Here is a 26,582-nt window from a genome sequence, read left to right on the forward strand (position 1 = left end):
CAGTTGAGTGGCTCGGACATGACCCTGTAAACTGCTTCAACACACGCTCGGTTCGAAAGCACTGTGCACACGACGCTTCATGGGGGTTTGCGGCCTCGCAGGTCTCCGTGTTAACATATGTACGTTGCAGCCCCGTGGGCCCAAAGCTCCCTTCTCCCCTGTGCACGCTGAGCTTCGTGAGAGGGCGACAGAACTCGTGCAATTTTTCATGTCATGATCGCGTTCTAGATACGCGTCGCCTACCAGCAAATGTAAGGTGTGCTCCGCATCTCATGCTTGGAGTTTTGACATATAGCAGGCACTCAAGTTCTACACAGTTAAATTTTCAATTCGAACTGTTCTAGGCATAATAATAAACTTCAGCACAAGGCTTTTACAGCTCTCTGTCATCTTGACAACGTCTGCAAACAACTCAAAAGCCTTAAGGTTTGCTCACAGGGGATGCAGCGACTCCAGGCTTTTACATCTCACGGTCCTTTAAGTCCCCTATGATCCCATCAATTAAACTGCAAGCTCCTCTTTATGGAGGGCTTATACTTTTGTGCTTTACACTGTGAAGCCTGTGCTTAAAACAATCCACATAGCCTGCGTGTGACTTAGTCAATCTCAGCAAATTGACATGAGTGTGTCTGTTTAAAATTTTATGATGGGGACTATAATGTATGGCCATTAGCAATGAATGAAGTCCATTAAGAGTAGAGAGTACGTAACATAAAAATTCTGAAATAAACCAGTTTAAAGAAGACAACTCTGGTTAAATTTAGTCGATTTTTATTTTTATTTAGGGTAAAATGTTAATTTTCCAATGAAGATATCAATTAGACAGGAATTAAAGTGCCCAGAGTGAACCATGGGATACTTGGTGGACTTAATTTGCAAGGCTCAGAATCACAGTTTTAATTCCGGTATAATGATGGCACTGATGACAGGACTCATTTTAAACTAATGCTGGAGCTGCTGGTGAGATTTTGCTCCGCCGCAGGTCTCACTTGAGCCCTTGCAGCAGTACTTGAGATGTGGTGCAACGTTTTCTAGATTGTGTTGTATTTGGAGCTAAAAGCAAAGCACAGGGGCGTCACTGCAACATCAGTGTTTCATTGCACCATATGTCCTTCCAGAAGCCTTCAGTGTTTCACACAAAGCCACCTCTGCATGGTCTTTCTAAATGCTCTATTTTGCAATTACCAGGTACACTTTGTGGTTACACTGCAGCCTGGTCCATAGATGGTCATGTTGGCACCAGTTTATTAATTTGTTCCAATTTCAATTACTCAGAAATACTGAACTTTATTAGTGCTAACAAGGAATACGGTATGTGCTTTACATGACATGATTCATCTCCACACTGAAAGTGCACAATGTAGCATGAATCCTTTCTCTTCCTGAAAAGACTCTCTGTGCATTAGTCCGTTCTCGTCATGCACATGTTCCTTACTGTTCCTCTCAGGCACTCCTACGATACCAGCGCACAATGGCTGGTCCTGCCCCGAGGAAAATCCGCTCAAAGTAATAAAGGCAGTGGAGTAAAAACCATGCAGAGCCCCTGTTATACTTGTCATCTTTATCATTCTACCCTACTTATTCCAGATAATAACAAATTACAGCCCGTGTCACTCAAGAGATCTGACTTTGACCGAGAATAAAAATCATCATGGTGCTTCACAAGATGTTCCTGATGAATAATCCTGGAGAGCAAAAACAGACATGTGAGTACATTAATGTCTTTGTCACATGCATGTTTACAAGGCCACTCGCTCTCTCTCACAGATTGCGGTTGTTACTCATCACTATTCAGAGCTGCCCTTAAGGCAAAGAAGAGGAAATCAAGAGGCAGAGATCTGACATTAAATGAATGATTCCCCAGGCAAAACAAAACAGCCCCAGAGTTTGTGCCACTTAATAGCTTTCCTGCTTCTGTACCCGAGGGTCCAGTCTGTTCACAGAGCACAGAAAAAGGCTCGAACAAAAGAAGATGAACGCACCTCTGAAATAAAGTGTCAACAGCAGGCTCTCCTTCAATATGGCAAAGGTTAAGAGCACAGCTTTTACATGCTAAAATAACCCAAGGTACGTCACTTAAAGCGCCAGGTTCTCAAATAGAATATCATATAATAAAATGCCAAGAAGTACTGTACATTTGAAGAAAAAAAGAAATACTGTAAGAAAATCTGTAAGAGCAGGGTTCAGTTGTCACATTAAATTGAGCTATCTTGAAAGACTGCTGCTATCCATATTTCCTCAGTGAGCTGCTCCCAAGTTCAGGGTCTGCAAAAGCTTGCTTACCTCCACCTTTGAGAATATGAAAGGCTATAGATTTAACACCACTTTGCACTGGAGTTAACGCACACGTATTCCTTTAAAACTAATTAAGCTCAAGTGAAATGGTAGTTAAACTATTTAAATATGCAGCGACTGAATTCAGAGTCACAGGATGGGCAGATGAGAAAAGAGCTTTGAGGTTTACAGGCACGAAGAGCTGCAAAAAGGATCACAACTACAAAAATGATTTTTATTTTTGCTGAAGGGAGGGCAGTGTAACGTTTTTGTGAGCAGGGGGAGTCTTTTATTTTATTTTATTTTTTATCCCATATCTCTTTTACATTTACAAAAAAAATATGGTTTTCATGTGTTCCATGGTGGTGTATTTTGCCAGGGTGAGGTGAAAACATTTGTTACCATTTTGTGATATTCCCCATAGATATATGATTTTGAGATGTATTGGGGATATCACAATTCTTCCTATGTGAAGGAAGAAAATATTAGTATATTTTATGGTACCCCTCCCCAGCCTTATCATTTTGATACATTCCCTTAATTAGTTCTAATTTACGGGGAAAAAAGGAAAATTATTCCATTACAAAGAATTCAAACTATTGTAGAAAAAAATAAACTGATAATTAAGCAATATGTGATGTTACTGTGCACTCAAACTGTATATGATCATACGGTGCCTTTTTGGCAGAATAATGCCATTAAAAATCACAAAAAATGCCCATTAACTCTTCTAAGATCTTGTGGAACGCACTGCAATGTGACCTTGATCTAAATATATCATCTATTTTATTGAATTTTTGATGTGGTAGCAAGCACAATTTTTTCCCCTTACATGTACGAGATTTTAACCTTTTACATGTGAAAGTGGCAGTTTCTTGCACAAGCAAACCATTTAGTCCTCTGCAGACAGGAGGCCTCTCCTCGCTTAGTGCGATCACTTTGTACTTCAGCAGGAAGGTCCACAACCAGCCGCGTTCCGTTTTTCTGTAGAGCCATTACAACATCATTATGTGTGCTCTAGAAAGCATACCATGCTACTTTAATATTGAATGAGTGAAGAACTAGCACACCAGTGTCTTGTTTTCATGAAGCTATCAGAAAACCCATTCTGTCTCCAAATGTGTTTTTTTATTTTTTTATTTTTTATTGACTGTCGATAGCATTTGCTGTGGTTGAGAGTACAGTAAGTATTACTGCGTGTCTATTTTTAGAAAGGCAATTTCAAAGTTTACTGTCTGCATACGCATGCGCATGAGCAAGTGTTTAAATTGAAGGATCCTTGAGTGCGTGTGCGTGTGTGCGCTGCTTTTCTAAGGCTTGTTGTTTGTGGGCTCAACAGGCAGCATACACTCCCCTGTTCTCCAGAGGGGAAACTAGCTGTGTTGCTCTTTACTTCCATACCTTCAGGCTCAACTGAAACTGAGTCACTCAGATGTAAAAAATCAAGACATTCACATCTTGAGTGTTAGCAGACAACATGTAAATCTATTAACTTTACCCCGTGGTTTGGTCATTTCATGGTCAGCTGGAGAGCCTCTAATCACCTGCATTTATATTAAACCCCAACATAACCCCAGGGAGTGATATCTTGCACTGATTTTTTTTTTTTTTTTTTTCCCCTCCCCATTTCCGTACGGTTTGTAATCATGATCGGTGGCCCTGTGCAGGTTCCGTCAGCTAGCTTAACCAAACTGTTCCCACCCAGCAGCGTCGAAGACACACCTCCGATCGCACACTCTCTATACATCGGAATAGACGTTTCAAAGACCAGTGATACTTTTAGGAAGTCTGCTGCTCACTCCGTGCAGTCTGTTGCTTGTGACTTTAAAGCACACTACAAAGATTTATAATTCTTCTGTACACCCTCCTCCACTCTAGCTGCTGCCACACTTTTAAGTACTTCAAAATGAGGTGCTCCTAGATCGACAGCTTTTGATCAGTGAAGTACGTAAGCGGAGATTTATTCCCCAGCAAACCCTTTTCAAGTTCAAACATTGTTTAATTTAATACATGTTACTCTGACTGGCAAGGAGCAAACAATGTGTACAGCTTTTGAAAAGCAACACTTCTGTCTCTTCTTAACAATTATACACTGAGGTTTATTTCTGCTCTCTGACCACTGAGCAGTGTTTGTTAATACATCATATTACAAGACAATATAAACCCCTCAGCGTATTGTCAGATTTCACACGCATTTCTGCCAATTCGTGAACCTCAAAAAACAAAGAAGTTACTTTATGCGTTATGAAACTAGATCCTGTGTACAGCACTGTGCCACCTGTCATTTTGAAAACGGGCCAAATCAGCTTTATTCCGTTTTTTTCTTTTTTTTCTTAATATTTCCCTGACGAGTTAGTTATCACTTTTTTCATTGCCTCATTTTGACCCCCCCCCTGCCCCAGAGTCACCAAGTAGTTGCTGGTAATGCTCACTGTTCCTGAACAGCAACAGGGAGACACTCTCCGGAGATCTTCCAGGGCCATTGATGTCAAACTGTAAAAAAGGAATGTGAAACCTCTTCTGAGCAGCGTCCAAAACGATTTCACCTTCAACCGGCAACCAAGGATATAACATCAAGATGACTTGGCTGGTGCTGATGATGGCCGTAACTACTAACGGCCCTCGTTGGTGCCAGATACATACATTATGTGTACTGTTTTTAATTAATGAATTGACAGCTTTATGCTGCAGGGGCATACACTATGTCACACAGCTGGGGAACGGGAGAATGTACCTTCCTGGTTGATTTCTTAACATTTTAATGTAATGTTCTTTTATTAAATCTCAATCTCTGCAATCTTTGTGTTATAACCATCTAGATGTAGCAGCCTTTACGCTGCAAACCACTTAAGCACATTAATCTCTTCTATTGACGAACTAGAACAACAAAGGGGTTTGCTTTTTTGACACAAGAAGAAAAGGAGGGCAGACATAATTTGACTTGGGGTCACTTCTTTTGTGAATATTTCAACTGCTTTCTTTATTCAAATAGATTGCACATGACTGGCCTTGAATAGCAAGTCTGAAATCCCCCTGTTAACATGTTAGAAATTGGATTTTTTTTTCTTAAGCATCCACTTAAGAAAGGAATAGCACAAATCAAATTAAATTAACTGAAAACATCCTTATGTAGAATAACCCAATATTGCCACATTGTGACAAAAGTCATCTTATAGAAAGTTGACGTGGGACAGAGTAAATTGGCAGAGATTCAAATTCTGAACAGTTGCGTCACGCTGTGGACCAGGGCAAGCTATTTTAGTCGTCACATCCATGAGCGCTTCTCGGCACGTCAGCAGCTGAGCAGAATCAGCCAGATCGGTGCCAGTGCTCAACCTTTCAGTGCTCTGGGTCAGCGTCCAGGAGATGTGCCAGAACTTCCAGCTCCTCAACACCATATGGGGTCGGTTTTCTCTACACCACCTCCACCCCTCCCCCCCCAGGGCTGACCCATCCTCACGTACATCATGTCTCACGAAAAGCAACACTAGAGATGTGAGAGTTTGACAGTACGTCTGTTTCGGTTCAAACGTGGGATGGACACTGCCCCACTTCTCACTATCAGACAGTCTATATTTCTCAGAAAGGGGATGTTAGAGATTTGCTGTGTAGTTTTAGTTCGTGCTAGTGAAACCCTCCAGGTTATCATGAGAAAAACCTCAAGTAATAGTTAGGTTGTAGTTTCATACGGAATAAGATGTTACATGCCTTACCGTAAGAAAAACTATTTTAATAGAGAAAATTCACATAAAGGATTTACGGATGTAATCCCTTTAATAATATTGGAAAAATACACATGGCAGGAACAGGCAAATGACACCGTTATTATCATGAAAAACGCACTATGTACTGTTTGCTTCCCTCCAGCTGTGACTTGTGACCCGCAAATTTACTGAGAGGACAGTCCAGCCAGAGATTTTCAGCTTATGACTGACTTGGACTATAGGGCATAAGTCGGATGGACGCCCACGAGCAAAAGAGCCTTCCCCCTATATTCACCTACAGTACAGCCACTGTGACTATGAGAGCGGCCACTGCATCCAAAATCAATAATGTTGCAGGATAACAAGAGAGGAGTCAAAGCAAAAACTTGACCTCTGTGGCTGAGCAAATGTAAGTTTGTTGTTGTACCCTCACGGGGACAATAACCCTCCTTATATCCTGTACTTATAAACTCATGGGCAAATAATCTTGTTAGTACTTGATAAATGAGCAAATGGTGCAAAACACCTTACTAGCGCACAGAAATTACTTAAAACTAATGGCATTTTGCTAAATCCTTATTACATTTCCACATGGTTGTGCTATCTTGGAATGACAAGAATACGCTCGTTCAATAGGAGAGTTGAATTAAACTGACTTGAACGGAGACTTTTTGATGTTAAGTTCATTTTTGGTAATTACCTTTTTACGTCTTGAATTAATTTGGCATGTGTTTTCTTCCTAAAAACTTGATTTTGCTGTCAGATGGCACATTTATAAATATTGAAGCCCTTATTGTGAAGCAGGGTTTCACGAAGAACATTTTTTTTTTTTTTAACACAATTCAAGAGATTCAGAACGGCTATACAGTTTTTTAATGCAACATTACCTGAAAGTTAAAGCCACATTTTTAACTGATTCATGTACCTGTTTATACAACCTAGAAACTGCAGCTAATTTGACACACCTACTTCGTTTGTGGAGATGAAGCCATGCTGGATATGCGTGGATGTGTTGTGAGGGAAAATTCTTGAGCAACCTGTCTGTTAAAGCCCAGTCTGGTGGGGGGGGGGTTCCCTCTTGTTTGAAGCATGGCAGCAGGGGCAGCTGCAGGACTGACCCTGCCAAGGACAGAGAGCTTCCCATGCCTGTTCAATGCCGTAAAATGGGTCATTGAACAGCTAAATGGAGTCATTATGATGAGTAATTAAAAGAAAACTGCTGAAGACTCCCAAACTCCCCCTTTCTCTTGGTTCCTGCCGCTTTTTGTGTTGTCACGGGCCTTTGCTGAAAGACAGCTGCCTTAGGCCACTTAAACTATCACCCCTTTCACTGGAATGCAAATAGCAGCCTTAGCAGCTAATTGAATCGCATTATCTATTGTCCTCTCATTTACTGGAGATGTAGCCATTTTGCAGATTTCCATTGCTGATTGTTGGAGATTGAATTTTTCCCGTGCTTTTCATCTGATACAGCATGTCATACACTCTGAATCACAGGAGATGAGAACACAGAATTGTTTCATAAGCGCAAGAGAAGTAATGTGAATACTGATTGTGCAGTAATCTGGCGCTTGTCTTCTGCAGACATTAATATGTATGTAGGTGGGAAAATTTCAGCCTTGCATCGTTGCATGCTATAGAGACTGAATCATGAAACAGAATCATAAAAGCGAGGATGAAGCATGGATAAAAGATAAGGAAATTGTGTTTCGTTTCTCTTCCATTTATTGTAGTGAATACAAAACATCCTTCTCTTTAGTACCAAGCTTCTCTCTCTATCTGTATTTTAACTTTCAATAAAAATGCAAGAACATGTACCCATGCAGCCTCCCCCTGGGCGGTGTGTGCAGCACATTCTCATTCACATTATAGGGAGTCATTAAGATGATAGGGGGGGACTGATGTTTGATTAATTAGTCAAACTAACTTTGGAAAGACCAGAAACTGAAACAGAGGATTTCATTAGCTTGTGCTTGTTAGATAAGGTTAATGAGGTGGTTCTGATTCTGAAAAAGAGATGAAAAAGAACATTCACGCTGCTGAATTCATTTTGGAGACTGCAAATGCCAAAAGAAGGTTATCCACTGAACAAGCAGCTTTTTATTTCATGCCCCATTAAGAGTGGCATCCATGGGCTGGATTTAACATGTTGACTTAAATGCTTGTATGTTATACGGGAAGGTTAAGTACTTGAAATACTGGTCACCACATGGAATCCATTTCTTGTGCTATGCTGCTCGAAAACAAACAGCTGGATAAATACTAATAAGTAATTTCTTATCTCTACCATGTATTCCTTTTCCCCCCTCAGAGTTCAAGGAGAGAAATCAGTGCTGCTGGAGGATAACAGGGATGCTCTGTCACACTGAGGACTTCAACCTGGACTACAGAGGTGAGTGCAGGTGTTTGGTACAGTCGCACTTGTGCTTTGAGTCAGCTGCAACTCTGCAATGAGCAAATGCCCCCTAAGAGGATCACAGAGAATCCATCGCTAATCCACTAGTCAATACACATGACAAGTAAAGTACACTGCCAAAGACAAGTCACTCAGAGGACATGTCATCCTGAGAGTGGACAGTCTGAATGTCAAGGTGGATTTATGTTGTGTTCAGGTTTCCGGGTTTCAGCCCCTGCGTTTTTGTTTACACTAGCATGTCAGCACCAGACACATAAGTGTTCATTATTGGATTTGGACTAAGACAGTGTGGAGTCTTACAGTATAATAGTTTAATGGTCTTATTTTTATTTATGAAATCTTAGTGGGAGCATTACAGTTAAATTTCAAAAAATGAAAGTAAATGTCTTTTTTGTTTTGCAGTTCTATTTTTTTTAATCCACTTCAGACGACCAATCCTTTGGTTATCCTTTATAACAATTATTGTTAAAAACTCTATTCGTCCATCTCTAATAACTCTAATCTTCCTTTGAAAGGATTTATTCATCTGCTAAACTTGAATTATCAAAATAATTAAAACCCACCACAGTTCACCACCACCACCAATAATAATGGGGACAATTAACGACAGAAAGTGTATGTGCACACTGAACAATTAGTGCTAATTAAGAGGCCTTTCACAAAAGAGATTCTTGCAATAAATTTTCAAACCTGCACAACCTTTCTACTTAACTGACTCACTAGTCACTCAGCTAGTCTGTCATGTAAAGCAGAGCAGATGGGGAGTGCCCTATGGCTTCATTGCAGCACATGCCATGTGGTTCAACAGAAACCGTAGCGTTTTTCTATATTTACCATTTTCCTCTTGCCATTTATGTAATTGCAGCTGAAGGTGGCCTCTGTGAAATACCAGGATGAAGGACGCTTGCCATTAACATTGCTGTAACAACTAAAGTATAAGGGAAAAATGCCTCGATATCTTCGTTTACCTCCGTTTAAATTAAATTAAAAAAGCAGAGAAAAGAAAAAGTTATGTGTAATCTTTGAAAATTTAGCCCTCCATGTCCTTGATATATCTACATGATATTCGTGGCTGTTAAAGATTTCCACTCGTCTAATACTGATAGCTCCGTTACAGTTAGCATGCTAGCATATTAATAGCATTAACTTTAAAGCAAAGCTGAGCTGAGAGGCTGACAAATACCACTAACATGGATATAGCCCCTTGTTATTTTTTTTTTATCTGTTCTAACTGGGTTTTTACTTGTCTTCAAAAATGTCTTGGGCCAAAGTCCCAGTGTCCATTCATTGAAAATAAAATTGCAGCAAATACAGAGACACAATATTAAAATAGGTCCTGGAGAAGAATGATAATAATGATCATACTGTAGAAACAGAGTGAAGTAGAGATAATAAGGACGTGTTTGAAAACTGTTTGTATTCAGTGGTTCACGTATCATCATCTAAATCTGCTTGTAACAAGATGTTAAGTGTATGAGCGGATCTGCGAAAAGGCTCCTACATGGAAATGTAATCTGCTGTTTTACCCCAACCGATCACTGATCGAGGGAAAACCTGTTTATTGTGTTTTTGATGAATTTCTTTAAAAGTGTTTGTGCTTTAGGTCTTTGGCTTTCATATTTACTTCATTCTCAGAGTTTTTGTTCCAAATGGGAGCAGCCATTTATGGCATTTTTATTGAAGCTAGAAGTTGAGAGACAATGAGCCTTTGTGTTTATTACCCTTTGTATATATTCTTGTCAATCATATATGGAAAGGCATGCTTGGGCAGACTTCAAACATTAAATCCCTGTTGGATACATCAAATGTGCATTTGAGTGCCAGATGAATGACTTTGATTTAATCCTCGTTGCCTTTCAAGTACAGCCAAAGGGATTTTTCTTATGTCAAACTGTCCAGAAAAATTTCTTGCTTTACCAATTCTTAGGGTATGAATGGGTATAAATATGAAACCACATTATGCGTGAGGACAGCAACAAGCCAACATATACATACTATTTATTGCCATCCTAAAACAAGTTTGGCAACCCCTTAAAGCGTAGTGCAGCTCGGTTTTAACCACTGTCATTAAAATTGAAGGTGAAGTGCCATTGCTACTGAGGTTGAAGTCTGTTGGTCCAGAGCTGCAGAGGGACCACAAAACTCCCACTTTAATTATTTTATTTTAAAAGAGTGTGTCCAGAGCAATATCCTTTTAGGGGACGTATACTTCCTAGTTTCCCTGCAGAGATATGTGCTTTTACTTCACTGATTTGAACAGGATGTGCAGTATGCCCAACAGGAAACGTGAAAATCCTGGCTTCTTTGGGGAACAATATTTCCTTGAAAATGTATTGTCAACACTATTGTGTGCCCCTAGTTATAGGATTTTGTGTTTTGTTTGTCACTATTTTTGACCTTCCGACCGCTTTATTGTTTTTCAGTTTTCCCTATAAAATCAGTACAAAAATTGGCATGGGACATATAATACCATAAAGTCACTGATCACTGTAATGATCATTCCCCTCTACAGGTCACTATATAGCCCTATCACGCTACATAGTGTCAGCTTCTCCATCAACCTCGATTCCTAATTGATGGCACCGGAGAAGAGTTATTTGAATGGATTACCTTAAAGAGCGTCATGGATTAGCCTGTGAGACACATCGATACTGGGGGAGCCTTAAATTGGTCACATAAAGTGACTGTAAAACATCCACATGGCTGGCAATTATCGGGGTCCCTCCTCATCAAAGGAATTTAACCCTTCCTCATCACTTGCTCAATGCATCAATATCACTCTGACCTGTTCTACCACACATGCATGTTGGCTGCGGTTGGTGTCTGTTGGTGCCCAAGCAGTGCGCAATAAAACGTGATCAATGCCTTCAGGATGGGAACACAACCGGTTGTAAATCTAGCATTGGTTTATGTAGTTGCATTGATGACTAAGTCACTAGGATGTCAAGCTGGTAACACATGGTGAATACATAAAACACACCTGTCTTCTTTTTAACCACTATGCTCTATTCAAACAAGACCAATGCAACATACCACCCTCTCCATCGCAGCCCAGTCTATATTTAAAAGACTGAATGGCCAGTTTACACTTCTTAATTCATGTGATTTCACTCTTACTGGAAACTACAGCGCTCAATCAGGATAGATAATCTGACATACAGCACTGCCTCCTCAGTGGTTCTGTTGTGGTTCTGTATTGGTGCATTTCCCAGATTTTACCTCATCCACTTCCATTGCCCTGGCTGTCATCAGTACTAATGTGCCGTCATTTTTAGTGATCACTTTACTCACTTGATGCTGCCTCAGTCCATTAATTTTTTGATGAGAACTACACTACTATCAGAACAACGGCCAGTTTAATATCTTCCCTGAAAAAGATGAGAGGATCCAAATCAGACCTAAACATGCCCTCAGTAAAGATCCTGTGCATGCTTGGGTCCTTTTGTGTCGGTCAGTGTTAAAACTTCAGTGTCAGTTGTGAAACGAAGCACTTAAACTCAAGAAAACCTGCCAAAAGTAGTTTAGATGTCTGCATGATGAAGTTTACACTGGCTTTACATCCCCATTCTTTGAGGTCTCACAGACCCCACTACTGTATGTGTACATTTATGGCGTGACATTTGATGAGCATGGCAGAACACAGAAATTACCATAAAGCATTTTTATTACACCAAATAATACAATAATATTTCATGTTTCATGTGTTTTATGGGCTGTGCCTGAACAAATATATATTCTTTTTGTTCACAAAAAAGTAATTCCCGGGCAAAGAAATATATCCTATGTGGCAGAAATTGCGTTATTAAAGACTCAGCACTCTCAAAATAATACACGAAACACTGACGGGCTGAAGAATAAACGCATATATTGCAACATATGTATATAGGAAACAATACCTTACAGGGGTCAGAGGTCAGAAAAATATGCTTCTCCAGAGGGTTGACAGATTTCAGAATGTATAGTATTCCAACAAAGACAAAAATTACACGACTGGCCCTCTGCTGCTTACACAAGATAATCGTCCAATGGCAAATTGCCAAGCCTTAGAAAGAGTTGAGGTGGACATCAGCAGCACCCTTTATGGCAATCTCTCCCTAAGAAAAGACTTCAAGCATCAGGTCATTAGGACAACATCACATCTCTGGGAGCCCCTTTCTAGGAATGAGCTAAGGATGTATGCACAGCCAGCATGTGGTATTTTTAACACGGGCGCAGAGGCGCACGGAGGAGAGAAAACACACACCAAGTGAATAAATCATAAACCTCGATGCTTCACGCTATTGTACCTTCACACCTACACACAACTATTGTCGTGCGTAGGTGTGAAAGTGATGTCACTTATTTTTTGGACAAATGCAAAAAAAATAATCCATTATATTTAGCCAGTCTCTGATACGCCATTTTCTGTAGCAGACTTCTAAAGTCGTGTTTATACACAATTCTCATAAAATTAGGAGAAGTCATAAAATATCAAGGATACAATGTTAAGGTTGTTTTTTTGAGCTGTTAAAGAGGACCCCGAACCCAAAACAGGACATTCTGATTAAGTTAAAAAATAAATCTCAGTCTAAAATGTATCTATACAACAAATACTCACAAAATAGGATAATAGGAAAAAAATAGGAAAATTAGACTCCAGTGATTAAAGCAAGTCAGTTGAGGGCTAGTTATAATGTCTTCTCCTACTTCAATTAAATCCTATATTTTGTTAATACAGACGTGCACAGGCAACCAGGGTGTGACTTTGCAATGAGAAAGGCAATGATGGAGAAAATGAGTGGAAGTTAAAACAGCACTACATGGTTTTGACAGACAGCTGTCAGCCATTAATCACAGACTCCCTAATGATTTTTTTTTCCACATCGCTGATAAAACGCCGTGGCACCTCTCTCTGCGTGACGGGGGACTTTTCTCAAATCATGACACCTCAATTCTTCCCTCTTATTACATGCCATTCATTCAGTCAGAACCACAGGAGACAAAGCCTCTTGTCTGAACTCCGGTGTAGCCAGTCGAACTAAAGCAATAACACAAAGAAACCGCATGTTTAATGCATATGTTGTTTTGAAAACAGTGTCTCGGGCACGTTCTCATGTGAGAAAAGAGGAGGTAATTGAGGCTTGGGTTTACCGTCATCAGAGTAGGATTAAAACCTGAGGCCACTCACCTTTAAAGAAGGATCTCTTGCCATCTGCTTTTATGTTTCCTCTTGTCAAAACCTGTCCTTCATTTTTAAAATGTCTGTTTTGTGTTAACCTTTTAGTTTCTTTTGTAAGACATTATCCAATATGCTTTGTTTTTAAGCCTGTAAATTAGTATCAGATTTCATATCAGTTATTAATCTAACAACAAAACATGGTATTAAATGAGTCCTTGTGAACATCTGACTAGCATGCACAACCATATGTGCATATTAATTATTCACTTTCTTGCATTAAGTAAGTCTTATGTGACTCTGTTTACTTTTCTAAACTATCTCAGGTGCACAAGCCTCCTATGGCACATTTAATCTTGTATAATGATTTTCTTAAGTTTTCTTTGGTCTGGAAGAAAAAGAGATCGACAGCAGGTTACTCAAATGAGAAACCTGTCACAACATCATTTCATAAAGTATTTGCAGGTACTTGTTTTATTAATCTCTCTGACTCACATCCTCCGCTCCAATGTTGTTTCAGCCTCCTTTTTTGCCATCACTTTTTAATAACAGTAAAAACGGATCGTCTATAATTTCCATCCGAACCGGATTTGTTTGGTTATTTCTCTTTAAAGAAGAAATAAAGAGTGACTCCAACATTTCAGGATTGATTTATGTGTTTTTCTCTGCCATTGTGCGTCTTGATTCCCTCATTCCCTTGGAAGATAGCTCTAAAGCTGAAAATTGCATCTCAAATGGTTTATAGATTAGTATCAGTGTCTGACTTTCCAACTTGGGCGGTAATGTGTCAGGACTGTGCCACAGTCCCGATGACGAATCACTCAACCAGTGTGTTTTGAAAACTTAGCTGAAGTTGCTGTGTAATTAATCTACTATATGAACAGTATATTGATGATATGAGTAAATGAGTCAATAAAGCTGTCTGAGTTTCATTTATCCCTATCACTGGCATCAGTTGTCTCTAACTGTGTGTAATTTGTATTTGACTCATGTACCAGGTTTACTGTACGGCAGCTGTATTTACTTATTAATCCACCTTCAGCAAGTGAGAGGGAATGAAGCAAATAAATCCGCAGCTGTACTAGTTGACTGTAATGCACTGAAAACTGTATACACACAGCTGTGTGTGCTTCATACTTTAAGACCACTGACTTCTATGTAGAGTTGCATCATTTCTACAAGTCTCAAAATCAACAAGCTAGCTTTATCACAAACAAAAGTGCTGCGTTTAGCCACTAATAAAGAAAGTTTTGGATGAGTGCACTGGATATTTCCTATTAAACTGCATGGTTGTATACCACACCTATATATATATATATTATATTATATTATATTTATATTTATATATATATATATATATATATATATATATATATATATATATATATATATATATATTTATTTATCTATAAACCAAAGGCCATATAGGCTTTGTGATGACAGGTGTCAGGGCCCCAGAGTGATTAACATCTCAAAATGATTAACAGTTCCTGAAGAATACTATGAGAACTTAATAAAAAGTGCGTCAGTCCTGAGGAGTGGGCGTACCAAGACAGTAATACATCAAATGTATCGAAAAATATCTCAAGTACAATCATAAGTATTCTTCTAAATTTAGATGTATTGCTGTTACAGCATGTTGTTGACACGCTGTTGATAGTTTCGCCCATAACATACATGCAGGTCCTCGTTAATGGAGAGAAAACCTGGAGGCATATAGAATGAGTGGAGGTTCTTCAAGTGAAATACATTTATAGATCTTTTTGTCATGTACAACAGTCATTCCCAACCAGAGGGGTACTTCAGCAGACATGGGCCAGGGCGTATGCGGAAAGATCGTAGGGTTGTTTGATAAAAATAAAGGATTTTTATTTTGCTTGTTTTAAATGATCCACATACTGTATTTAGTCTGCTGTAACACCTGAACACTAGGTATTGTGATTGAGAGCGTGTGAAAACTACTTAGCAAGTGAATTAATCTATAAATGGTTGAAATAGTTCACTAAAAGTGATGGATAAATAGTCGAAATAGCTAATAGAAAACACTCAGCTTCTGCCAAAACTGGATCAAACTTGATCAAGCCGACCTTAACATCGACAGTTCAATTGTATTAAAAAAAGTTTGTTTTTGTCTTGATATTTATACCATTTCAGTGGAGCTACTTTCAAGGAGGTAACCTTGCTTTTACTTTTACGGTCTCTTTCTTACTTGCAACTTTAATAAAATCAAGCATTTTATGCACAGTAAAATCTGAATGTTTCATAGAGGAAACATCATCTCTATAGCCTGACTGAAAGCAGCCATTTCAACAGGGCGCGGTGAAAGTAGAAAGACTTAATAGGCAAAATAATTTATCACATCACATAAGGCATCTAGTCTTTATGTAATATATCTTGTCATATGACCTTTCGACTTTGTTGTAGAATGATAATTGCCTCTGCCTCATCTCTTTAGTAGGTTTTGACATAGATGACATTTATTGACTAGACACCCTAGTAAGAGTATTTTACAAGACGTGTGCAGTGGAAGTGTAGATGAGAAGCATGTGTTAAAGAAAAGCAGTTGTTTTTATACGGAGGATGTGTATCAACTGTGCTGGTGACGAAACCTGCTGAAGGTTGGGGAATGAATTGTGATAAAATACCTGCGAGACAGGAGGCATGCGAGGAAAAAACGTGAATGGTTTTGTCATGGCTGCGACAACAATAGTATCATGCGTGAGAGCTGCTCAAACATGTTCTGTTCCTTCATTTCTCTTTAAATCAGCAAAGCAAATACTCCTTGTTTGGACAACAGCAATAAAGATGCAAAATTTTGACATGTTATCACAGCATTTTATGTCTGCTTATCTCCACTGACATCCATTAGCATTCTAAGCTATTGTTTGTTGCATCCTCCAACCTAACTGGGATTGAAGTCCTCCCAGTGGTGTACCTGTCATCTTGTGTTGGGATCTCCTTCAAGTCTACAGTTGGCTTTCTGTGGTGCACCAAAAAACCTTTCACTCCTTTCATAGTCAAGCACGAGCTCTCTGTTACATCCTTTCCCCCTTGTTGAGCCTGAGAGAATTTGCCCTGTCAGAAACAATAACCTTCCTTTTAAGGCAGAGACAGTTTTATTTCTCAACATTGCCGTCGCACAAGATGGTTGTTTCTATTTGCCACTCCCATGTTTCCTTTCATTCCTGTGCTCATCATTGATGGATGCACCAGCAAAGTCAGATTTCTTCTTACTAGAACTGATTGATTTTTTTTTTTTCCTGTCACCTTGTCCAACTCTTTTGACTTCTGTAAAAAACATCTCATTCTGTACAGGAACATGAAGTCATTATTCCCCTCAAATCTGATGATCATCAGCAGATCTCCCCAAACACGCTCATACACACTCATTTACATAACAGACTGATGAACGCTTGCTTCATGGATCTGTTGGTACTGCTGCTCGTATCTGCTGTCACTTACAACCACAAGCTTAAATGCACCGCCCAGCTTGGATTACTGAACAGACCTACAGGACACAGGCCCAGGGTTCAGGGGGCCTCCAGAGGTCCTCCAGGGGGCCAAGGGTTTTGGGGGCCCCCTGGCAGATGACCACCAAAAGATGCCAAACCATTACGAAGACATGCAAAACAACCATAAGGAAAAAGGTACCAAAGAGACACTGCATGACCACACGGACACACGTGAGACGACTACTACGATAAACAGAACAATGCGAAAGAGATACAAAATGACCACCAAGAGACATTAACAAAACACACAGACGAAAAATTAAAATGACCATAAAGATACTCAAACCAACTACAAAGAGACACAAAATGGCTACAAAGAGATGTAGAGACATCTACAAACATATGTAAAATGACCTCACAGAGATGAAAAATTACAGTAAAAAGGCAACAAACTATTACAAAAGATGCAGAATGACTATAAAGAAGAACAAAATGACCACAAAGAGACACGACACAACTACACGGAGATGAAAAACAACTAAAAAGAGACACAAAACAATCACAAATACAAAACCCCTACAGAGATGCAAAATTACTGCAGTTGGGGGATCTTGATCCTATGTGGGAAGGTTGAGGAGCCTTCTACATGTCGTCTTATATCCACCACCTATAGCCTTAAGTAGTACTTTCAGTTTAATCCGTTGCTGCTTTTAACTGCTATTGTTGCTGACCATCATTATCGACAAGTGGCTGTCATGCATTGGAAGCTAAAAAACACACCACCCACCACCCCATTCTTCACCTCCACGTTATTCCGTTGCAGGTCGTGCTGCAGCTAATTGTTTTCTGCTGAAAACTGCTTTTGCTGCTGGTAACTGCAGTTCACCTCCATAATCCAAGCCCATCCATTCAATTTGAATTAAGCCATTTAATTCAGGATCGTGTATTTGTGGTTAGACGTGATGACAATATTGCTGACCTGAGAGTTCAATTAAATAAACATCAGAACATGGATTATCGTTGTGATTATACAAATGAAGATATAAATTGGCCAAGGTGCCATTGGGAGAATTTAAGTTAGCCAAAAGTGTTTAAGTTCAGTGTCAACTATATTGCCTGTTAGTTTAGTTCCTTGCTAAATTTACATTTTGATCCGTTTACCCAGAGCCTAAATTTGTAGACCCACTTTTTTAACTCTGAAATCTAAGGGTAAATCATGTCAAATATCGAGCTTACTTCAGGATATGTCAGTGGGATTTGTAGCGTGTAGTGAGGAAAATTTGTAATAATTTATTCTTCCGCCCAGACAATTAGGCACCTGCAGCCTCATTTTCCCAATCATCTCTTTAACATATTCTCCTTGCAGGATTGCAGATACAGAGCAACAGCTAGCAAAGAAGTGTAGTGAGTTTATGTTTTAATCAGGTGAGCTGTTGTGTAGTATTATATCATTATTGAAATCTGGGAATAGAAAATAGAACAAAGTCACATTGCAGCATACATTTAAACAGCATGCAGAGACATTCTGAAAGAAAAGGCATAGTTAGGCCATGGAGAGTCATCAGTTAGACTGGAGATGGAGCTTGTGGTAGTTCAGTCAGGCACAGAAGTCATTTTATAGTCACGGGTTCCATACATTTTCCAATCACGTACGCTCACGACCTCTCTCTCACAAGAGGCGTGCATACAGACACGTCTGCAGACAATAACACTGAGCTCTGCATCCTCGCTACTACTCTGCTGCCTGCTATCAGAAATGTAACTCCCCCCACCACCCCAGGTTCCTCCTGTATTAGCATTTTGTTGTACCGTATGTTGATTTTGAATTATTTTAAGGTGTGTTCATGTTCACTGAATGTTAAATGTGTATGTCAGCCTCTTCCAGGGGGTTTCTGAGCTCATGGACAGTCTGTGTCAAACTCGGCTCACATCTGTCCCAGAGCATCACATGAGTGGACATGTTTGATATTTAGGACTTGAATTCCTGCCTGAAAGGAACAGCGATGGATTAGCGAGCAGAGACCCACAATAGCCAATGGAAGCGAGCTGAGTGGGAAGCGCAACCAACCGGTTGTTGCTCACAACAATGAAACTGTATTTCCAACTCACCTCCAGATCGCATTGCAGAATACTTAAGCTACGCTGATTCGGTCTTCTCAGGTGTGAGTTCATCTACAGTTTTTTGTTTTTTCATATTTTGTTTTTCGGCACGAAACATAGAACACACACATCCAGCAACCAGCTGACGACAACGTTCCGCCTCTGTGTTTGTTTAGCTCTGAAGTCACATTTGATCACGGGACTATCTACGAGATCCCAGGTCCCTGGAATTGCCACTCTGAAATTGTTTAGTGTAGACGCCGAGTGTCTGCGTCTCCACTGAAACACCTGGTGTGTGCATTCTTACTGGTGAAATATAAAAAAACGGTTAAATCTGTTGTTATATCCCTGGTCTCCCACGTTTTAAAAATCGCTTGAGATCTGAAAATCCTCTAGTGTGCTCCGAGCCTAAGAAGGTACATTTTTGAAAATTCCCTGGAAACTAAACTAACTTTTCAAGATGTAGATTATTTGAGTTAATCTTGTCTCACAGCCCTCCTTGTGTAGCTATTCTCAAAGTGATAATGTCCTTTTCCTAAATGCATCAGATAGGTCAGACAGATATAAACACTCAGCACAGAGAATGACCGCTCCTGTTCGCAGCTTGTCAATCGGAAAACTGAGGCAGGTTGCGCTGTCAGTCACAAGCATGGCCCTGCAGTCCAGCATAATTGAATTAGCTCCGGTCCCTCTCTGAAGGTTAATTGGTGGGGAAACCTCAGCTGGGCATGGCAGGGTAATTGACAAGGATAAAGATAGCTGTCTTAGCTCAGATTTGGTCAGCATAAGTGAACTTCATCATTTCTCTAATCGTGAGATACTATTAAATGTATAAAAATGAAGAGGTTGACACCAAGCAGCTCGGCTAAATCCACCTGAATAGTGACTTTCCATACGTTTCTGTCATTCTCGGGGATGCATAGTAGCCCCCAATTAAACTCAACATGTCATGAGTCAGCAGCTAGAGACACTTCTGGCAGACGCTTTGGCTTGGAGGCCAAAATAACGTGCGGAGTTGACGGTCAGTTGATGGCCTGGAAAATTGCATTTAAACCTTCAGGTGTTATTCCAAGTTCCTTCAAACGTACAGAATTAAATTAAACTCTACTTTGCTCCTGTCCCTTTGATAAATGCCCTCTTTAGCTCAGTTGCACCCCCCCCCCCCATTCAGTATGCATCAATTGAAGCTGACCTGTTATGGTTTTGTTAAAGAATAGCATTTTCAGTGCGTACAGTACAGAGATCACAGCACTACTGTTAAGAAAGAGCTGCGGAAGGTTGAGCAGGATGCACTTTTCCGCCGTCTCCTTTTCTGCTAACTATGGTGCAGGGCTATTTTAATTCTCCTGCAGGGCTTCACAGATGCATCTGTTTCCATCAGCGCAGTGGGATTCCATGCCATTCTCACTGGCTTATCATCTCTATAAGAGGTGTCACGCAAAGTAGAGCTTTTAGTTTGTAATGAGATTTTTTGTTCTCGTCTCAGCTTGAATTGTACTAGGTCATGAGCCTGCTGAAGGACTCTTGATACACTGAAGAACAATAGAGTGAGATATTGGGAATTTACAAGAGATGGCAGGGCAGTAAGTCATTTAAAGTTTTACAAAGTATGACACCTGTGTGGAATACCAAGTAGTAAGTGAGCTGAATGCAACTTCGAAAACACCAAGAGGCAGTGTCAAACTCATGATGCCTGTGCATATCTGTATCGGTTCAACCTTTGCACTCAAGGCCTTAATTATCCAAAAAGGATCTGTTATTTGACATTTAGCACTAATGTATAATCAGCATCAACTGACATCAGCCCACACCTCAGCAGTACTTATTATCCTGATGCTAATTTGCAGCTAATTAGCAGGGACCAGTGCTAATTGGCAGCAGTTAGATGTTATTTGTCCTTATTTATCTCTGCATAACTTCAATAAACCTAGGGTGTCGTTCCAGGGCAAAAATAAGAAAAAAATAATGGTTTATATGTATTCTTTTGCATTTTTCTTCAGCAGTTAGGGTAAAGCTACAGGCCTCAGACACGAGCTACCTGTGATAGATAGAGTGCCCTGTTTTATACAGAAGAAAGTAGGAGATGTTTCTTGTGTTCAATCAACAGGCTGTTCTGCCTTTATTTAACATTATTTAGTCAATCATGAGAAAATTAATTTTGATTATTAATTATCGTCTAGGCCATTTTTTAAGTAAAAATATCCAAACATTCTCTTTTAGACCTCTAAAATGTGAAAACTTTCTGCTTTTCCTTGTCTTAACATCATAGTAATTGGAATATTTTGGGGCTTTGGGCTGAATTGGATACATCAAGACATGTGAGGACATTACCGTGGGCTCTAGGAAATTAAAATTGGAATTTTTTAATTGTTTTGTGGACATGATTTGGAAAGGCACACACCTGTCTTTACAAGGTCTCACAGCTGACAACGACAAGAGCACTAACCAAGCCACGCAGAGCTCAGAGACTGGATTTTTGTCGAGGCACAGATCTGGGGAAGGCTACAAAAAAGATTACTGCTGCTTTGAAGGTTCCCAAGAGCACAGTGGCCTCCATAATTCTTAAATGGAAGAATTTTGGAACAACCACGATTTTAGTATAAGGCTGCATCATAACAAAATGTGAAAAAAGTGAAGGAGTCTGAATACTTTATGAATACACTGTATGCTTACGTAAAGTAGCTACATTTGATACTAGAGGAATGCCTTGTTTACCTGGTTTCTGTTGTCCTTTCTCTTCTATGACTCTACTTATCTCATCGGTATGGGCTGCCTTGTGGCACAGATGTTGTGGATCAGAGAGTTATAGCAGTAATAAGCTAATTTAATTTGTGTGTAATACACAGTGCAACAGTCATATTTGCAATTCTATATATAATAATAATATATAATATGTAACCACTACAGACAGTGTATGTACATATTTCACTGCATGTATGATTACTGTCATCGTTAGGGCTAAAGGATATTGGCCAATGAATTTCCACCTTTATTTTCTGTCAGAAACACGGCTTTTAGTGTCAGAAAAAGGAAAGTTAGTTATAACCACAGAGATGCAGCATAAGATTCCTGTGTCTGATCAGACCTGGTTAAGAAAATATTATGACCAGTCTTGTGACATGTTGTATTAATATGGTTCATATTTAGAGATGTTTAATTGTGTTGAATGTTTTTTTTTTTTTTTTCAAACATCAGACCTGCAACATGAAAGAATGGAAGGAATTGAAGAGAACTGATACACAAAGTTGTGTCCATCGTACTAAACCACCTATTACATTATCAACATCATATCTAGCCATCAACTTACACTTGTGATTGCACATCAAAGTTACGTCCATCGTAGAAACGTCTTGTCATTGCTGACGTTCACATTCAGTGACGGTGGTTTTGTAATGGCTCATTAAAACATTGTTTGTTTGTTTTTTTCTATAATTTCTTGGATCAATTTGGGATCTTCCTGGTAAAATTGACAGATACAAATGCAGGACATCGGGTCAGCGTTTCCACCATGATCACAACGTAGGCCTACCTGACAAAAACTCCTTATACAGTAAAACAGCTGAGACAGGAGACGGTAGTCTTGTTCCTTCAGCAGGCGACTAGTGCTCCCTTTGCTGGATAGTGCCCCTTGTGTTGGAACTGTAGAAGTACACTTTAAGAAATACAGCTTAAACCAATAGTGACAATACATTTGGCTATGGCCTTTTTCACAGATAGATAAAATAACAATTAAAACTTAACAATTTCTACCATATATTTGTAGATATCACAATAACAATACTCACAATACTTAAATTTATGTGAAATTCTGTGAAATGTTCTCACTTTCTTGTGAGGAATCAAGCCAATGGTGTTACATAAAAAAACTCTAGGTTAATTGGTGTTTTCAAGCGTTTTCAAATGGATCTCTGGCTCATATATGATCAACAGCTCTTCACATACATTATGTAAGTCCAAATAAAGTACCTTATCTCTATATATATATACACACACACACACACACACACACACACACAGACACACACACACACACACACACACCACTTTATTTCCGACTCAGGAGGTCACATTGAGATAAATATTGTGCTGAAAGCTTCTTCTGGCTCTGATTTATATGAGGAAGCGGCTCCAATTGTCATGTGGGAATAAAAGGCTTTGTCTGGAAAACAAGCGAATTCAGTGCACCAAGATGGCGTGCAATACTCATCACTTATAAAGTGAAGCTAGGTTATATTAACTAAAAAAGTTCATTTGCTGAGCTCCTATCAGCTGAAAAAGACATACAAAGCCCAACAAGTATATCAACGAAGCAAAAAAAAAAAAGTGCTGAACTTTAACCAAACAGTATTCAATGAAGAAAGGACCATCAATTCTTTTCCAGGCAATATTCCCCAAGTAATTAATGTATGACTTTAATATCCTCTGATATAACCCAAGCATATGTGCCCTCGTTCTCCCTCTCTCCAAAGTAATTCAGTACCTCAATGAGCACAATGTTTTCCTTCCCCATGAGAAGAAGTTCCATTTCAACTCAATTGATTCCCCACTTCTGGTTTCCCATCTTTGCTTTATTTTATTCTTACCGGCAAGAAGTGCATGCATTTTCAATGACATCAAATAAGGGGCAGTCATTGGTATGGATGAGGAGGGTCCTCAGAGACTGAGGCACCTTCACCGTCTCGAAGCCCAAGATAGGAAACAAGGGAAGAAACAAGAAAAAAGCAGGGCCTCAAACTGTAAAAACACATCCTTGGATATCATGCTTTCATAGACAGAAAAATATTCGTTTAGTATGCACGGTGAAATTGTTTGGACAGACACACTGACAAACAAAGGAGGACTGAGAAGCAGAGATAGCCAGAGAGAGCGGTGAGGTGCAGTCTGGTTGGTTTGCATACAATATACAACTGTTTGTGGGGAGGGACATAGTACTTTCAATATCTTTTTTTTATAAATGTGGTGTTGTGGAGCTCCTGTCAAATTTAGCCTTGAAGCACTGGTTCTTGTGGTGGAGCAGCAATGCCGAGGCTTCTTGTGAGAGAGAACAACTCGCCTCTCCTTCACACTTCACTCCAGCGAGGCACAGAGGGCCACTGCAGCTGAAAGATTTCCCTTAAAGTACTACCCCACCTGTCACTACCGCAACACCTACTTCAACCGCCTACTCAGAATGTGTCCTCTCTTGTGATTTTCCATTAGATAACTCTAAAAAAGTCAGATTCTCCAATTTAGTTGTGTTACTAGAAGTACACAAACTAGAAGTACTGCCTGGCAGCTTCTATGTCTCCGCCAACCAGTCAAGTTGCAGTTTACATCCATGTCTGTCCAGACTCATATAATATATGTAGTGAAGACTTTGAAGAACATTATGATGACACTGTGAAGTTGACCTTTGACCTTTTGGATATAAAATGTCATCATTTTATCCCATTAGACATTTGTGTGAAATTTTGTCATAATTATGATTATGATTTCTTGAGCTATGGCCTTTGGTGAGGTCAAAGTGACTTTGACCTTTGACCACCAAAATCTAATCAGTTCATCCTTGAGTCCGTGTGAATGTTTGTGCCAAATTTGAGGAATTCTCCTCCAGGCATTCCTAAAATATCGCATTCATGAGAACAGGAGGGACAGACGGACGGACGGACGGATGGACAGACAGATAACCCAAAAATATAACGCTTCCAGCCATGGCTGTCACCAGCACGGAGGCATAAAAAAAGGAGCCAGTGATTTACTGAGTGGAAGTGAAGTATGAAGGGGCCCTGAGCAACTGGAACAGAAATTTACAAGGCTGTGTTTGAATCATTCTTCAAGAGCAGGGTTTCAATAGGTTATCCTCAGAACAGGAAAAGAAAAAGAAAAGCCTTCATTACCCAGAGCATAAAGCCTAAATGGAAAAGAGACTGTGGAATGGCTGCCTCCGTCTGATAGGGGAATAGACTCGGCTCTGATGCCTTGGGTGTTCTGGCCTGCTGCACTCAGGGCTAGCACTGGACCATACAGATTGCTGCCATTATGGAAAGTGGGTCTGTGATGGCAAATAGACCTAAGCTCTCATAAGGCAACATACACTGTTGGCTGCCTTAGGCTCAATTGAAGATCTGAATATACAATATGGTGTGATTTGCATAAAACTAAAGCACTAAAAATAATTTTAATGTAGATTGTTGCTTTGTTTGTCCCTTAACAACTTACCACTCCAGGCGCTGTTTTTGTTAGCATATGCTGTGGATTTATTGGGACACCAGTTGCTTGAGTTAAGATACAGTTTTTGAATGCATAAGCATAAATCTGTGCATGCTTGTGTTTTTGTGTTTACCCTAACAAGGGGAACTAGCCTGGCTGTAATTTATGCATGGGTTTCAGTGGTGAGCCAGTGAAGAGTGAGTCACTGTGGACAAACAAACACAGCCGATGCATTCTAAATGAGAGGAGACTTCTCAGGTTTAACTTAAACTTCCATTTAGCCGCTAAAGGATCTTGCACCATGTGCCACGCTGTGAGCCAGTCGAGGTCAGGTGAGATGAGCTCAGTCTCTGCCGCTGCAGTATTTGCGATAAAGGTCAGAGACTGGGGAATAATAACATGACACTGTTTTTCTTTAAGAGATCTCTTGCCTTGCCAGATATTTTGCAGAACTGTATTTTTCATATTCATTTTATGGAACATTTGATTTGAAACTTCTTTCTTCCCAGGGGCTTTGAGCGTGTTGTTTTCTTCACTGCTCCCCTGCCGTTGCTCTTTTGTTTCACGAAGGTGGTTTTGTAATGGCAACCTTTTGGCATTCGGTTGCGGTGTCCTCTACAACAGCATTTATTCCTGCTCTTTATCTGGGCTTGAACAGCTGACCAGCGCTTTTACTTGATCATCTCAGCCCCGCTTCAGATCATTGCTTTATACTGTGTGAACCGAGGTGAATTGCAATTAAAAACTGTTTCAATGCACCAAAACTGCATTTTATTTGTGTTTACAATGCAGTCTTTTATGCACTTTTGAATGAAAATCAGGTCATGCACTTTTAAGGCTGTATGGAAAGTCTTGCAAAAAACTGACTGCCACTAAAAAAAAAAACCCATCAGTTTATTAAAAGTGGTTTTTGCACACGTCACATAGCGAAACAGCATGCTATAGTATGCATTCATTTACCACCTTTGGTGTGGAGTGGGAATGGGAGAGCAGAAATAGTAATTTGGTTCTGAAAAGCCTACTGTACCAGCTTCCTTATTTACAGTAAGTTTTTGGAATCTAAAGCAATAAAAGGCTAATATATGAGCTATACAGCAGATTCACATATAATCTCACCCTCTAGGCCCAACTCAAATCTATGTGAAACATACGACGCCTCAGATTATAGTACCAATGTTCCAGTGTATCAGTTTATTGGCATGCAGTGTAGGGCTTACTGTTGGCATGATCCAGAGCTAGAGTCTTTTTCCCCCAATAACATGCTAATAACAGAATGATTCTTCATTCTGATA

At 39.7% G+C, this 26,582-nt stretch overlaps 2 protein-coding genes across 2 annotated transcripts in view; one reads left to right on the forward strand and one right to left on the reverse strand.

Annotated features, from left to right (window-relative positions):
- Positions 1-26,582, reverse strand: part of psmg3 (proteasome (prosome, macropain) assembly chaperone 3) — a 185,019-nt gene that overhangs the window by 90,421 nt on the left and 68,016 nt on the right. The gene's annotated exons all lie outside the window — the stretch shown is intronic.
- Positions 1-26,582, forward strand: part of elfn1a (extracellular leucine-rich repeat and fibronectin type III domain containing 1a) — a 39,904-nt gene that overhangs the window by 8,150 nt on the left and 5,172 nt on the right. Inside the window, 1 exon segment of the mRNA XM_040117555.1 lies at positions 22,705-22,748. Within this exon segment, the coding sequence (XP_039973489.1) occupies positions 22,705-22,748 (44 nt within the window).

Source organism: Xiphias gladius, chromosome 3 (genome assembly GCF_016859285.1).
Source record: "Xiphias gladius isolate SHS-SW01 ecotype Sanya breed wild chromosome 3, ASM1685928v1, whole genome shotgun sequence".
NCBI lineage: Eukaryota > Metazoa > Chordata > Actinopteri > Istiophoriformes > Xiphiidae > Xiphias > Xiphias gladius.